General features: G+C 44.4%; 1 protein-coding gene across 3 annotated transcripts in view; it reads left to right on the top strand.

Annotated features, from left to right (window-relative positions):
• LOC146865898 (kelch domain-containing protein 10-like) overlaps positions 1-14,986 on the top strand; it is a 603,680-nt gene that overhangs the window by 89,584 nt on the left and 499,110 nt on the right. For all 3 annotated transcript variants that reach the window (XM_085640780.1, XM_085640782.1, XM_085640781.1), the window contains one exon: positions 979-1,030. In XM_085640780.1, coding sequence (XP_085496906.1) covers positions 979-1,030 — 52 coding nt within the window. The remainder of the gene's footprint in view (positions 1-978; positions 1,031-14,986) is intronic.

Here is a 14,986-nt window from a genome sequence, read left to right as displayed (position 1 = left end):
GCCACCTAGGGCCAGATTACGATACCGGGCGGTCAGACCACCGGCTGCTATTGCGGCAGTCAGGAGACCGCCAACAAGCATGAGGCGTCCGGCTGCCGTATTTCAATTTGACTGCCGGGCTAGTGGTCAGAAGTTGCCAGTACCAGGTGCGGGAACGTTGAGGCCATAGGAATATGCCAAATCAGATGCCTCTGCTGTGCAGCGCCTTCAGCATGTCAGTGCACTGTGTGCCATGCACCATGTCATGCATGGCACACAGTGCACACATGACAATGCTAAGGTAGGGGGTCACTGCATGTGCCCCCAGGACCATGTTGCTATGGTCCAAATTGCCTGGGGACCACCCTGTTGCCTTTTCAGCAAAGTTTTCATGGCGGGGTGCCTGCCATGAAAAGGTTGCCAGAAACAACAACCGTAAGCACGATGGCGGGGCCTGCATCAGAACCGCCGCCAACCTGGGACACCCTTCTGACCGTCACAGCATCGGGATCAATGATCCTGGCGGAGGCGGCAGTGTTGTGTCTGGAAGCTGTGGCTTCGACCACCAGTATCATAATACGTTGGTCGGACCAAAGAGCTGTCAGTGGTCGGACTGCCACCCACAAGCTGTCGGCGGTCCGACTGATGACATCGAAAATCGGCCCCTAGTCTTTATCTGTGCAAGAAAGGAGGTAGAAAGCACTATACAGCATTTATACTGTGTGTAAAGTATTTTATATGGAATAAATTCCCTTTCAAAATTATTAATCATGTGCACCGATTTTAACATGTTTATGAATTCAAATTTGCTAATATATGCTGTTGTTATATATCAACAAGCAGGTCAACGGTTTTACAACATTTGTTATTTCATTAAGGAATGCTGTTTTTGTAAAACAGAGCGCTTTTAGTGCACATTTCTTACTATAGTTTGGAAAATATGGATACAGAGAAATGCTATTTTATGATTGAGCAATACATATCATACTTTTCTTTCAGTATCTCACAACTGGATTCCTGTCAAAACCACGGGTCCTGCCCCTGATGCCAGGTTAGTAATGAGTTTTAACGTTCATATAGCTTGTCTGATTTTAAGTAATATGTGCTGAGCAACTAGACCCTTCGCTGTTATTTAATTTGATGATCACTCAAAACGACCCCCATCTAGATCCGAGCTTCCATTAAGCACAGGACAGACATTACGGTTTCATCTCTTCTTGTGAAGTGGATTTACTCTGTAATTAAACACAATAAATCCCCCTTATGGGATAGGATGAAATTATGACGCTTACAGAGACCTGAGGGCCAATTTCTCATAATTTGGTATCTCTCAGCCACAGGGTTTTTCAAATGAATGTGTCAGGAACTCATAAATAAAATAAGATAAAAGAGTCAGGGCCAGCTCCACCACACCACAGCCAATGAATAACAGCAACACAAGGCTTACAGAATTACTGACAAGATGGGAGTCAGTGACACACACCAGGACATCCTTGCATCTCCAAGGAATTATATACCAAGTCACTGAAATGAAAACGTGATCATTAGAATCTCAGTAACACCATAGAATGAAACAAATACGACACCTGGTAAAATACAGGAAAATATATACTCTGATATCTCTGTTGCATAGCAGTTGTGCAGTCTCCAGAGACCAAGAACCCTCCTTGGTCCCGCCAGATGATCGCAGTTCCAAAATGTGTGGAGTCAAAGTTTCAATGGATGAAGAATGGGAATGCAACAAACTGGTGTCCAGTTCAAAGAAAATAATGGAAAATAAGCAAGCCGTCAGTGTTCACAAATCTACATAGCAATTCCTACTAGATACCACAGCTAAAGCAATGATTCAAATTCTGGTACAGAAGCCAGCAGAAGGTAGAGTCATCACACAAAAAGAGCATAGAACAGGTAGTGCCAGCAAAACAGCAGAGGCATGACGGAGCATTTATATACAGCCTGCTAACCGAACGTCCTGTGACATCAGAGGGCTTCTATGGCTGATGGGAAATGCAGTTCCTGATGCTGCTGACATAACTTTCTCTAGCATCATATAACAACATTCGGTGATGATCAATGTAATTCCTGAAATGAAGATATAAACATGGTAGTGATGGTGCTCTGGAAGCCTATTCAGGTGATGAATTCCATCACCTCTTCCGCCACACATTCACACATTGAGAGGTCAAGCACAGTGAAAACAGAAATGTTATTAATGGAGCAGTGTTCAATAAAGAGGTATTATTTGATAATGGGGAGTGAAGCAGGTTCATTGAGAGTGCCCCATCCATCAGTAAACATTCCAAGACAGGGTCTTCTTGAAACTCGTCCCCCTGTGACAATGATTCTACAATATTGCCGTTGGGCTGGACAGAAATGTAGCAATTATTCAATCTGAAGGACTGACCAGGCAACTGGTACTTTGCAATCATTCACCGTTATGAATACATTTCTATTTCACCAATACAGATGGAGCACTGATATGAAAGCTCTCTTCATCATGGTCACCTTTTATCAATCTTATAGTTGGATGGAATAAGAACAAGGGCCTTACTCGCTTGTGAGATCTTAATCTCTCAGGCCAACACTGAGGATCCTAAAATATTCTGGCAAATTAGGAAGATCTACGTCTAATGCATAAAGTGAAAGGTCCAACCATTAGGTTCGACAGATGTCTGACACAACATTTAATACACAAAGTGCTGTAACTGCTCACCTCCTTTTCAAATTTCTTGGTTTGGTACTGCATTATTATGATTTATTTTAACATGCCTCAATATCCTAAGAGTGCTTTTAGGAAACTAGTAATCAGGAAAGTCTCTGAAAAAATAGCAGTTTCATTAAATGTTGCCTATGTCATTTTTGGCGTTATCTGTCACATCATTTGTCACATCAACCATGTATCATTCAAGAATCTGTGGAGAAAACATTGAGCATGCATTCAACACAGAACTGATATACTATACAAGTGGTGGGTATCTATCACCGCACTTCTCCACTAGGAGCAATTACTCAGCACAACACAATAGACCTTAGACTGTACAACCCTCCAACGCAGCTCAGACATTATATCAACTAGCTCACACCATCGTATGAAAATTCTTAATATAGAGAATAGTGCACATCTTATTAACTGCATTTAGTGTTGCAGAGCCATATGAATGTGACTTACACGTAAAAGTTGCTGTGTACTTTCCACTAGATTTCAGATAACATTCAACAGAACATGAGACAGTTCACAAGCATACATGGAACACATCTCAGATATTCCATTTAGTATCACCAAACTCAAAAGAGTACCAATCTTACTGCTAAACAGTCACGACCTCCAATTAGTCACGACCTCCAATTGAACACAATAGTCTGAACAACATACAGGCACCCAATATAGTTCTGAGGCACTATATAGTTAACCTCATCGAGTTCTCACAGAACTACACTCCTCACCACATGAACACCAACCAAACACTCCCTGTTCGACTAATTCAATGGGATACTGTTAACCCTAACACAATATTGTGGTCTCTGTTACCTCATACACATACCTCACTTGGTAATGCACATACTACTCATCAGATGGCACATATTCAAATTAGTAAGGATCTCTGGCTGCCCACACACACCCATCAAAGACGACTAACAATTACAGTACACTTACAACCAAACAAACTCAACCAATTCTAACTGCACCACACGAATGATGATTCTACCTAAGAGAATCCAGAATCCAGTCAGTGATTGAATTCTTCAGACCAGGATGAGAAGGCACCCAAACACAATAGTGCTCTAAAATGACAGTGAGGAAAATACAGCATTATACATGTCTGTGTTAATGTAGCATAACATGACATAAGATGTCAGATGTGGCATTGTGTGGGACGTCATGAGCAGAGCATTGGGTGGCCATTACGGTTGGATTTCTCATCATAACTGGTGAATTCTAGCGATATTTAGGTTCTTCATCATGGCCATAATATCCTATCTACTGATGTTTTGGGGCAACTTCAATTTAAATGCTATTCGTTTTTTCTGAGTAAGGAACCAAAACATCCCTGTGACAAAAGTGTATTCAATGATTTTAAAAAAAATATTATATGTTTTGTCTTCTGGCAAAAACAAGAACGCACAGTGCATTACCGCGGTGTGTGGGCAGTAGGATTTGACTGTAGGTTTTGGCCTTGGAAATACCCTGACCTAGTCTCCAGCCATGGCATACACCCAGCTGTGGCCCGAGTCCGCTGGACTGTCACTCTTCCATGCATAGTGTGATATGGCTGCATGTGATCTTCTGCAGCCATGCCCTGCACTCACCCGATGTGACAAGTGAAAACCTATTCCATGAACCATTCTTCGATTTTTGTAGGTGTTTAACACTCTTGTAAAGATTCAACACAGGCAGCCACTGTCGGCAGAGTGTTTGATGGCACAAAATTCATGCTTGAATGTCTTCAATCTAACAAAAGGGACATGCAAGCAATAGAATGTTTATCAAATTCTGTCATCTTCAAAGAAGTTGCGCAGTTCTTATTTGACAGACCATAACAACTTTAATATTATTCCACCAACTGCATTTCCAGGTAGATTTTACCATCTATCTGTGTATGGAAACTATAGATAGTCCAAACAATTTACTGAAGGCTGGTCAAGATTGGGAAATGAATTGAGGACTCTAGACCGAGATGGTTCTGGAAGGTAACTAATGCACCCATACACTGTGTTGCAAAAGAGATCAGTTACATGTGAAGGAGTGGATGACACCTTCATTGACACAAATGGACCATCTTGAGGAAATGATCCACTCTCACCCAGATAACATTATGTTCATGGCATGGGGGCGTTTCTGTAAAGAAGTCCAAAGAGATCCCTGTCCAAATTGCTGTATGGATAGGCACATGGCATAGTAAACCCTTTTGTGTCATGTAGTTACTCATTCATATTGCAGAAGTGTTTACATAGTAATGTGCATCGTGCATGAAAGATGTACATCAGAGATATTGTTGGACGTCATTCAGAGTTTTAAGTTCACTGCAGAGGCCCTTGAGGTGATGCCACCCATCTAATTCCTTTTGTTGTACACGCCCCGTAGATAAGTCAATGTAAACCATCAATGTGCGGTTAGGTCGTGGTTAAACCCCAATCTTTTTCTAAGGGCCTGACATAGTTTTATGCACACGGTCATCAAATTGAGTGGACTCCAAGGTCTGATGAGAATGATCAGCCTCGATCAATTATATTTTTGGTTCTTATTCCCGCAGCAGTGTGTAACTACGAAATTATAATAAGCCGAAGAGACCAATTGTTGTTACTGTTGTACAGATAATGCTTTCACTATTTTTTTAAATTGTTGATTACTATGATCAGTTAGCACTAAGAGAGTGCTCTCTGGCCAACATATATAGCAGATATTTGGTAAAAGCTTGCTTAATGGATAGGCTTTGTGGTATAGGATTCAGCTTCCTTAATAAGTACCGTATTGCCTGTATTTATTGTTGGGACAAAACAACCCTTATTTCAACACCAGATGCATCGGCTTCAACATACAACAAGCCCTCTTTGTTGGAGCACAACAATACCAGAGTGATGGAAAAGGCACCTTCGAGAGGCTGATTACAAGTCAGCTGGGCAGAATTAAATGTACTTTTGCTCCACCTGATTCCAAGTGGGAGAGTGTTTCCACACCAGGCTTTTCCGGCTGTGAGAGAACCAGATCCAATACTTCCAGCCAGAAAACTAGTCTTAGGTTTCGGCTCCAACTGCAGCCAGGCACCAGTCCTTGTATTTATTCTGTCAGAAAACACCTTTTCTGTCCTTTCCCTAATCCCACACCTACCACCTTTACCCACACAGAGGTCCTCGCATGTATTTACCACCTGCTCTGCGCAGGTGCTAAATATATTTGTTAAACCCCACAGAATTGGGAATTCCATTAGCTTTGTGCAGGTAGTAATGTGCAACTCGTAGCTCTGCCCCTTAATGTTCAGAAAGCATGATCTGAATAACAAAGGTGTTTTCTTTCTTGTCTAACCGCTTGGCATGATGAGGTTGTAGAAGTTCTGGATAAAATACGTTTTAAACCAGGTAAAATGCAAGAAAACTTTGCACCTCCTATTCAAATATTGGTGCCTACCAATTTCAATTCAATAATACTTTATTTCGACCTGTTTCGGCCATAAAAGTAGCAGTTAAAACACAATACAAGAAAATACACAATAAGAGCATCATCAGTTAAAAAAGAAATTTTTTTTTACAGCTAACACCCCAGATTAGTCTAGGCACTGTTTCGAATTAAAAAACTCCTTTTTATCCAGAATGCATGGAAATACTTAGAAAGTGCAAACACAATGTAAGCTGCTGTATTAGATTTAAAGACTCTAAGTGCATCTGCATATTTACGAAAACCCAGGTTCCTACATACAGGTATAATCCAATGCTTCCGGGCTCTGCTGTACATGGGGCAGAAGAAAAGGATGTGGCATTCATTCTCTAAATCCGTGCCACAGCCAGGGCATTTGGAAACCCCGGAGCTAGACCACTTGTTTGTGAAGCATGCAAGGGGGAGGCAGCCAAACCTCCATTGGATGTATAACTTTCTGGCCAGTACAGGATAAATTACATTTAAATAGTCCTCAAAGGAGTATACAGATTTAAACTCTAAAAATGAATTTACCATAGCACCGATACGTGAGTTATGCAGCCATGCACTGGTGCATCTAGCTCTATGTGACTAGGTAAGCTGTTTTCCTGAGATCTCACTGCAGGCAATCGTTGGCTGATGCCACAAATCCGCAAGACCCATTAGCGTTAATTCCTGTTTGACATAGGAGAGCCAGGGGATGTGCACAGCTTTGCTCAGATTTAATACTTCCTGCAGTTCAGTTCTATATTGTGTGAGTTCAGGGGTTAGCCATAATCTCCTCCAGAATCTGAGGGGTTTAAGAGACAGTTCCTCCTGGATTGGGAGTAGGCCCAGGTCAAGCCGAAGAGGAATAAGGGGGGTACTCTGCGGGAGCATTAGCAGCTGCCTCAAGAATCTATTCTCCGCTTTAGTTAATTCGGGACTCACAACATACCCCCATAGTCCCCCCCCATACAGGGCCGCTGATCTTGCCCTGGTTTTATACATTTCTAAACCTGGGCTTATGGGCCTATATGATTAGGCATTGTTCATTTTCAAAATTCCACCCGCTGTTTGAGTCAGTTTAAGCTGGGATTTTAAGAGATGAGGCACCCAGGAAAGGTTTTCGCTCAGCGTGACACCTAGATATTGAAAGGTCTGCACTCTCTCAAGCGAAACTGTGTCCAATATAGGAGGGGGTCTGGTGCGTCGTGGGGGATTAAAAATCATGAATTTAGTTTTGTCTACGTTGATTTGTAGACCATGATCAATACAGAATTCATGAAACCCAACCAATGTGCGCTGTATCCCCATGGGTGACTTAGCTAATAAGAGAGTATCGTCGGCGAACATTATTGCCGCGATTTTCTTACCTGCCAGCCTGGGTGCATCGTTGTTTAGGACTGCATCCAGGCGAGAGATCAACCCATTCACGTACAGGCAGAACAAGGTGGGGGCAAGGACACACCCTTGCCTAACTCCCTTGTCTACCGGGAACCTTGCGGACAAAACTCCTCCCCTCGCACACCTGACCTGCGCAAAATTCTGTGTATGCAATCTCACTAATATGTTCAACAGAGCATTAGGTACTCCCAGGTCCCGAAGAACAGCCCACAATTTCCCGCTAGGCACGGTGTCAAATGCTGAACGGAGATCAACGAACACCATATAGAGGCTGCCACCCTCTATAGTGACGGTCTTCCAGTATAGCATAGCTAGGCGGAATAGCTGATCCGTGGTGGATGTTTTACTCCTAAAACCAGCCTGATAGGGTGACAAAATATTATTCTCATTGATCCACTCTTGCAGGCGATCTAAAATAAGTCGCGCAAATATTTTTTGGGGGACATCAATGAGACTGATAGGTCTGTAATTTGCTGGGAGCAGAGGTGACCCCTTTTTGTAGATAGGTATAATTTCTGCTCCCAGCCACGACCCGGGGACTTCTGCGCCTCGCAAGATATTATTAAATAGAGCGCACAGATACGGTGCCCAAATCAGGGGCTGGTCCTTAAACATATCTCCTGGTAGTTTATCTAAACCTGGGGCTTTGCCCCACATCATTTTTCCCAGGGCAATGATAATATCATCGTGGGTGAAGGCCAAGGTCTCAACCTCATCATCTCCAGGTACAAGAGGATAAAAATGCAGAACATCTAAGTCGGAAGATCCTGCATAGAGAGACTTAAAATGGCATTCCCAAACCCCTGGGTCTAGATTTACTTCTAAAGCATTGCGGGGTTCAGCAGTCCCATTATTTAAAATTGCCCAGAATCTCCGCGAATCCTTGCTAGTAAGTGCAGAGGCAAGATCGTGCCAGTGCTCCCAGTCCCAGGCAATTTTTGCCTGTTCCATTACTTCCTTATAGGAGCGTCTGAGGGCGCGAATAGTTAAACTATCCGTACCATCCTTAATTGCGTTTACCAAATTGGTTTTTGACTTCCTGCACGCAGCATTATACCAGGAGGAAGGGCGGGGCACCATAGGTTTATTGGGGGTTACAACTGGATTAAAAATATCGGATAATGTGTCCACCAAGTCCTGATGAAGAGTAAGCATGTTCACAGAGGGAACAGAATGCTCTTCCGCGATCAGGATGTCCCTTGCCTTGGTGAGGAAGGGGAGAATAGTTAAATATAATCTAGGGAGGGCATCCCTCTTATCTTGCAGTTTCGCCCATTTGACACGCCGCCTATTATTAGATAAAACAAAGCCAGGGTCAGATGGCAGTTCGGGTTGTCGCTTTAAAACAAGAGGAGATATCATCTTTAGCGCCAGAGCATTATGATCGCTATCAATCCTGGGCAGTACCTCCAGATCCACGATCTTTGGCCAAAGCCTTGTCTCGACCATAACATAGTCTAGATGAGATTCGTGATCTTTTTTATTGTACGTGCATCTAGACGGAATGTCCGAGGGTTTCCCACCGTTGACCACCCTAACTGAATTGTGAAGGGTAAGAGACGTAATCTGTGTAGCTAGTGGGGACCAAGCCTTAGCAGGAGCAGAGTTGCATGGAGGAATTCCCCAGAACTCATCCTCTTCCAACAGGGCTCCCTCATCCATCCCTGGTAGGGGCTCATAATGGCAGTTGAAATCACCTGCAATTATAAACTGAATCTCCCGATTCAAGGAGTCGAGAAAAGCTGAAAGTTCTCTGATGGTTTGAGATTCCCTAGCCAGTGCTGTGGGGCGGGAATAAACATTGATTAGGGCTAGTTTAAAAGAGGATTGCCATGTCAGTAAGACACATAAAATGTCAACCGAGTTGGTCTCTATTAATTCTGCTTTGCAACCCAGATGGATACCAACCCACGTGGACAGGCCGCCAGACGGCCTCCCAATGCCTCCCCAACGTGCCATGGTATTAAAGGCCACGAACCCCAGTCTGTGGGCTCCCTCCCTAGCCCAAGTCTCTTGAAATAAAATCACATCGTAGGTGTCTACAAAGGAGCCCCATTCAGGGCACTTAAGTTTGGTGCTTATTCCCGCCACGTTCCATGATATTATGGACATGTGCTGGACGTGGCTATTGGGTAGAGATGGAAAGACAGTCGAATGGGGTAGACTCTGCGATGGGTTGTGTTCGATGGGGTCCTCCGGAGCAATGGTGTCATTGGCTAGATTTTCTGTGGGGTGTTGCTCATTGAGACTGCAACCAATACTCTCTAGGGAGTGACCAGAGCTAATCCCTCCTGGGGGAGAAGGTACCTCCCTGCTACAGGGAAGTATGTTGCCTTCATGAATTGACTCAATCTGGTCGGAAGCCTGCGTCCCGTCTAGCGACCATATCAGTCAGTCCACCTGATCTAACTGGCTATATCTGTTGTAAAGGGGGATAAAAGTGCGGGACAAGGTGTGAGCTTCTTGCCTTGGTTGCCCGACACGCCCCCTTCTGGAATGGGGTACGAGGGACCATTCAGTTTCTTGGCTATCTGCAGATTGACTAGGATAGAAGGAAGAAAGAGGGCATGTTGCAATTTTAGTTTCATGGTGGGAAAATCCACCCCTGCAAATGTACTCCACTGTTTTGGGGTCCCTAAAGTTGACTAAGACACAGTCACCTTGTATAGTTTTACGGGTATGCCCTGTCCAGCCCACCCTTCTGACCATAATAATCTCACTGTTGACATGGGGGGGCAAAGGCCTGTGGGTACACAGCCATTGCATCGTCTTATTCTTTAGGGAGATGTGATCTTCTGTGGTGGCTTCACTTATTTCAGGGACACCAGTGAGAACCACCACAAGGGGGCAAGATTCGGGAGGTAAATCAATTGTCAAAAGAGGCCCAAGTACCTCTCCCAGATCTCCCCTTCTTGTCAAACTTCCACTGACACTGCCTTTTGCCACCAGAGCGGATGCTGGAATAATAGGAGCAGAAGGTTGGATGTTAATGGCCCTGGCTTCAGTTTGGAGGGGTGCTGGGTTGACAATATGGGCAGAAGCTGCCTGATCTGTAGTAGGGTGGTTAGACAGTTGCTGAGTGTTTAAATTATTTAAATTGTTTAAGGGTGCAGCTGGGGTTAACCCATCCGGCCTGTTATTGTGGTTGCATTTGCAGGAGCATTGCAATTGTGTATTATTATGGACGTTTCCCTGTGCTCCATTGATAATAATCTCAAGCTGTGCCAGGTGAGTTGTTATCCTATCTAACCTACTAAGAATAGGATCGAGTAGGGTGTGCAACATTGAGTTAAGTTGCAACGATGCTACAACCCCTTCAGTTTGTAGCGGGATGTTGGATGAAGTGCTTGCATCGACCATATCAGTGGGGGGAACTAAGTGCGGGGAGCATAGCTCAAGATCTTCACTTAACCTGATTGGAACTTCGGTGGTTGGATTATCCCGGCGCTTTGAAGTTTTCTTACCCCCAAAATGAATTCTTTTCCCACTAGGAGCTTTAGATTTATTCTTCGAAGGCACTATCAGAGTTTTATCCTTCTTGTTGCGCAGGATAGGGCCTGAGCACGGCGGTGGAGGGGAACTAATTTTCGGTGAAGTTGTTAGTTCATCGCAACTCATGGTGTCACTTTGTGGAGTGTCATCAATAAATTGGGTCAGTGGGAGTGCAGATGATTTGGCGCCTGTACAATTAGGAATACCCTCAATGGCTCGGGGAGTACAAACAGAAGCTATGGGACCCAGAGAAGATCGTCTGGCCTGAGCAAGTTCTTGCGAAACCCTTCGTTCCATAAGGACTATGCCCTGGTCTGTCACTGAGTTATCTCTGATGATGAAGTTATCTAGGGTGCCCGTGAGATTATCATTGCGAGCAGGAATCCTGCCCGTTTTAGAGGCCATTGCGCTAAGCTCGGAATATGGGGGAAACAATTGCGTTGGAACGTTAGAGTACCCGCAGCTATGACAAGCAATGCCTAACACCCACTGTACCCACTAAACTCTAACAACCCGCGAACAGTACAACAGTATGGATGTAAAGCCCAAATCAAACCTGCACCCAAGTCCGTGAATGAAAGGGACGTGGCCCGGTCCGGACTCTTGCGGGCTCGAACGGGCTACAACGGGCCCGCCCTTGGCCCGGGCTTCGCCCGCGCTGCGATCCGCGCTGCGATCCGCGCTGCGGATTCACGTGGACGGGACTAAGTAGTGAGGAGGGCGGGGCTTCAGGAAGAGGAGCAGGTGGTAGAGCCTGCGAGCGGCTCCCGCGCAGCGGGGGCCGCGAGGCGTGGCGTCGGAGTGACCAGCGGGAAGAGGAGCAGGTGAGCTGGATTAACGGAGCGCAATGCTCCCAGGTCCTCGCAGTCCCGTTGTGTTAGGCAGTCCAAGTGCCCCACAAGCAGCGTAGCATCCTGGGCAGAGAGAGCAAAAGGAAGACCCAACCTTTAATACGCCAGCCAAGTTTTTAAATAGTGGTGGTAGGGCCTGCGAGCGGCTCCCGCGCAGCGGGGGCCGCGAGGCGTGGCGTCGGAGTGACCAGCGGGAAGAGGAGCAGGTGAGCTGGATTAACGGAGCGCAATGCTCCCAGGTCCTCGCAGTCCCGTTGTGTTAGGCAGTCCAAGGGCCCCACAAGCAGCGTAGCGTCATAATGTAGTTTTGCTATATGTAAGAACCAGATTGATGTTAAATTGCACTTTCACTAGAATTCCGAAATAGGGCAGATCAAGCTCCTAGCCAGGCCTCTCTGCCCAACGGATGGGCCAGACCGCGGACTCTTCCACGCAGCGCACCCTCCTACCAATTTCTCACTGTAGCTCTTTCTCTGGGGTCCAAGGTCATATCAGCTGGTTAAAGCGCAAAACCCAGCAATTTCGTAGTCCCCGAGATTTTGCACTTCCGCTTCAAAACACAAACCTAAGAGAATTGCAAATAACTGCTCGAAATGCTCTGTTTCAGATGATGTTAATGAAAATATAGTCGAAGCAGACCTGCATGTAAACTTCATTGATTCCCCCGACAAAGATTTTATATCATTGACAAAGAAATGGAATGCAACAGGGGCCTTGCACAAGCCAAAGGGCCTTCCTTGATAGTAGAAAAGTTTGTATCCAGCTGGACCTTTCACCAAGTAACGAAATCGTGTAGCAATTCTTTACAGTAACTTGATTGATTGCGTGATACTCACTTTGTAGTCTGACTCCCTTTTCGTCCACAAAAAAATAGAAGCAAACACACAAAAGACTTAATAACTTGTTTAGAGCTTGGCAGATACTGAACAGCCCCCAATAGTGGCAGATGTTTTGTCTTCCCTATTTAGAGTGCGTAGAAACCCTATGCACTCAGCATAGGTAGGATAGAACTTCCCCCAATATTTGGTAAAGTTCCTGAATCAACCAAAATCTAAGACCCTGAGAATGCCTAACAAACTCGCAGCCTACACTAAGGGTATGAAAGTGGCTTCTGGTCTGTTTTCAGGTACCAGGTCTGTGTATGAGTGGTAGTCTTGTTTGTAGTTCCTGTATGACATCAATTACGAACAACCTTAACAGTCACGAAAGTAATGAAGCAAAATAAATTCAGCAACAAAAACATTTGTTAATGCTCTGAATGCTGTTCCCCTTTGGATTGCAGATACCAATTCGGATTCAAACCACTGTTTGTAATTTATATTGGATTACAGTGTAGGAGTTAATTACAACTGACAAAGGTGTTTAACAACCGATTTGCAGCATATAAATCCTAGCAGAATTCTGGGGGCCAGAACAAGTGATCTGGTATCTAATTTGTGCCTAATTCACCAATCTGAAGAGTTAAACTGTGGTGAAAATTGACTCTTAGACGATGTATACGGTGCCTATTGTCTGCTCTTTTAGCATTAAAAAAGCTGGTTGATGGTGCGGGGCCATGTGTGCATCTTTAAAGACGAGAGCTCTAAACATAAACTACAAGAAAAACCCTAAGAACCCACATAGGAAAGCCACATGAGACCGGATTCAAGTCAAATCATGAAGGTTTATTTAAAATTGTAAAATCATTCCAGAAGGCAAAAAAGCTATATGATTAGTCAATCAATTCAAGATATGCAAAACAAATGTAAGATATCATTGTCAGCGGAACATGAGCCCTAGTCAATAACCTGAACTGAATTTGTGCTAGCACAAAGTAAATAATGAGCATTTCTTCATATGGACTGCTCAGTTCACGACAGGAGAGAACATGAAAACACTCTAAGTACAGATTGATAAAACAGGTTAACGTGGAGTCTGCTCTCCAAGGGGGAGAGAAAGAGACCTGGATCGCATCCCAAATTGAGAGTTTTTATACTTTTTCAGACAAAGAAAAGGTACAGACACCATGGTGAAAGAGAAGATAAATCACATAACCCAATAGTAAAACAAAAAAACACTTCATGTGGTAAAATGTCTTTTGCTCTACATCTAACGACTAAAGTTCTGTTGGGAAACGAGGCAGTATCTGCGAGGCCTGCACAAATAACATGGCCACATTTGTCCTTCACTGGGAACCAAACACCCTATTGTAGCACTGGACTCTCAGAGGGTAGCGTTGCAGAGCAGTCTAAGGCTTACTCAAGGGAGGTGGGGCGGGCTAGTAATCGCCATTTACCAGTACGTAGAAAAAACACTCAATAATTGATTGTCCAGTCTATACTTTTCTATATAAAAAGGAAGAGTATATTTATTACACACACACACTACTCAATACTATACATCATTTACAAATGTACATAAGCTGATGGATATTACTTTGTGACATTGCATAACATTCCCACCACTCCGGGGGGGGGGGGGGTGGTTCTGGTACCACCATTCCCATGTATGCACATCATCTTGCCCCCCAATGCAGTAGGTTGACCATAACCTGGAATGAGGGCCCTGCCTACTGGCACCATCCCAGTGGCGACCCAACCCATTATTTCAACAAGCATTTAAAATGGGCACACCTGCCATATGGTGATACATAACCCTGACTGAGCATCTCATACTGACCATGCAGTAGACACCTCTACATCTTAGTGGCTAACAGTGTGGGTTGTTCTTCACCTAACGCAGTAGCAAGAATACATGTTTAGGCATCAGTTAGAATGACAGTACTTATCCTATCTGATAGCAATTATAATGCATTGCAATTATAGCCTCTAAGAGGCATCACAGTTATAATCACAGAATTAAGCATATGCCAATAGGCACCCTAGCAGGAATGCCTGCCAACTTAACCCACTTTGCTTATGATTGCACAAATCATGTGTGACTTCTAGTCTCAAAAAGGAAACAATATCATGTAAGTGCACCACTGTACAATTTCACCTTTCTCCCTCTAGGGGATTTCCTTTCCATGACCATCCAGGGTTGACCCTGCACCCTTCAGTGCAGTCCCAAGCTTCAGCTTCCAGCTGCAGAACAAAAGTTCCAGCAAACCCTTGAGGTGTTCTTTCTTTTGAGTCCCCCAGTGACTAAGGGTAGGGACTTCCAAATGTCA

This window comes from Triturus cristatus, chromosome 2_1 (genome assembly GCF_964204655.1).
Source record: "Triturus cristatus chromosome 2_1, aTriCri1.1, whole genome shotgun sequence".
NCBI lineage: Eukaryota > Metazoa > Chordata > Amphibia > Caudata > Salamandridae > Triturus > Triturus cristatus.
Note: the sequence above shows the minus strand (reverse complement) of the source record. Positions and strands in the feature narration are given on the sequence as shown.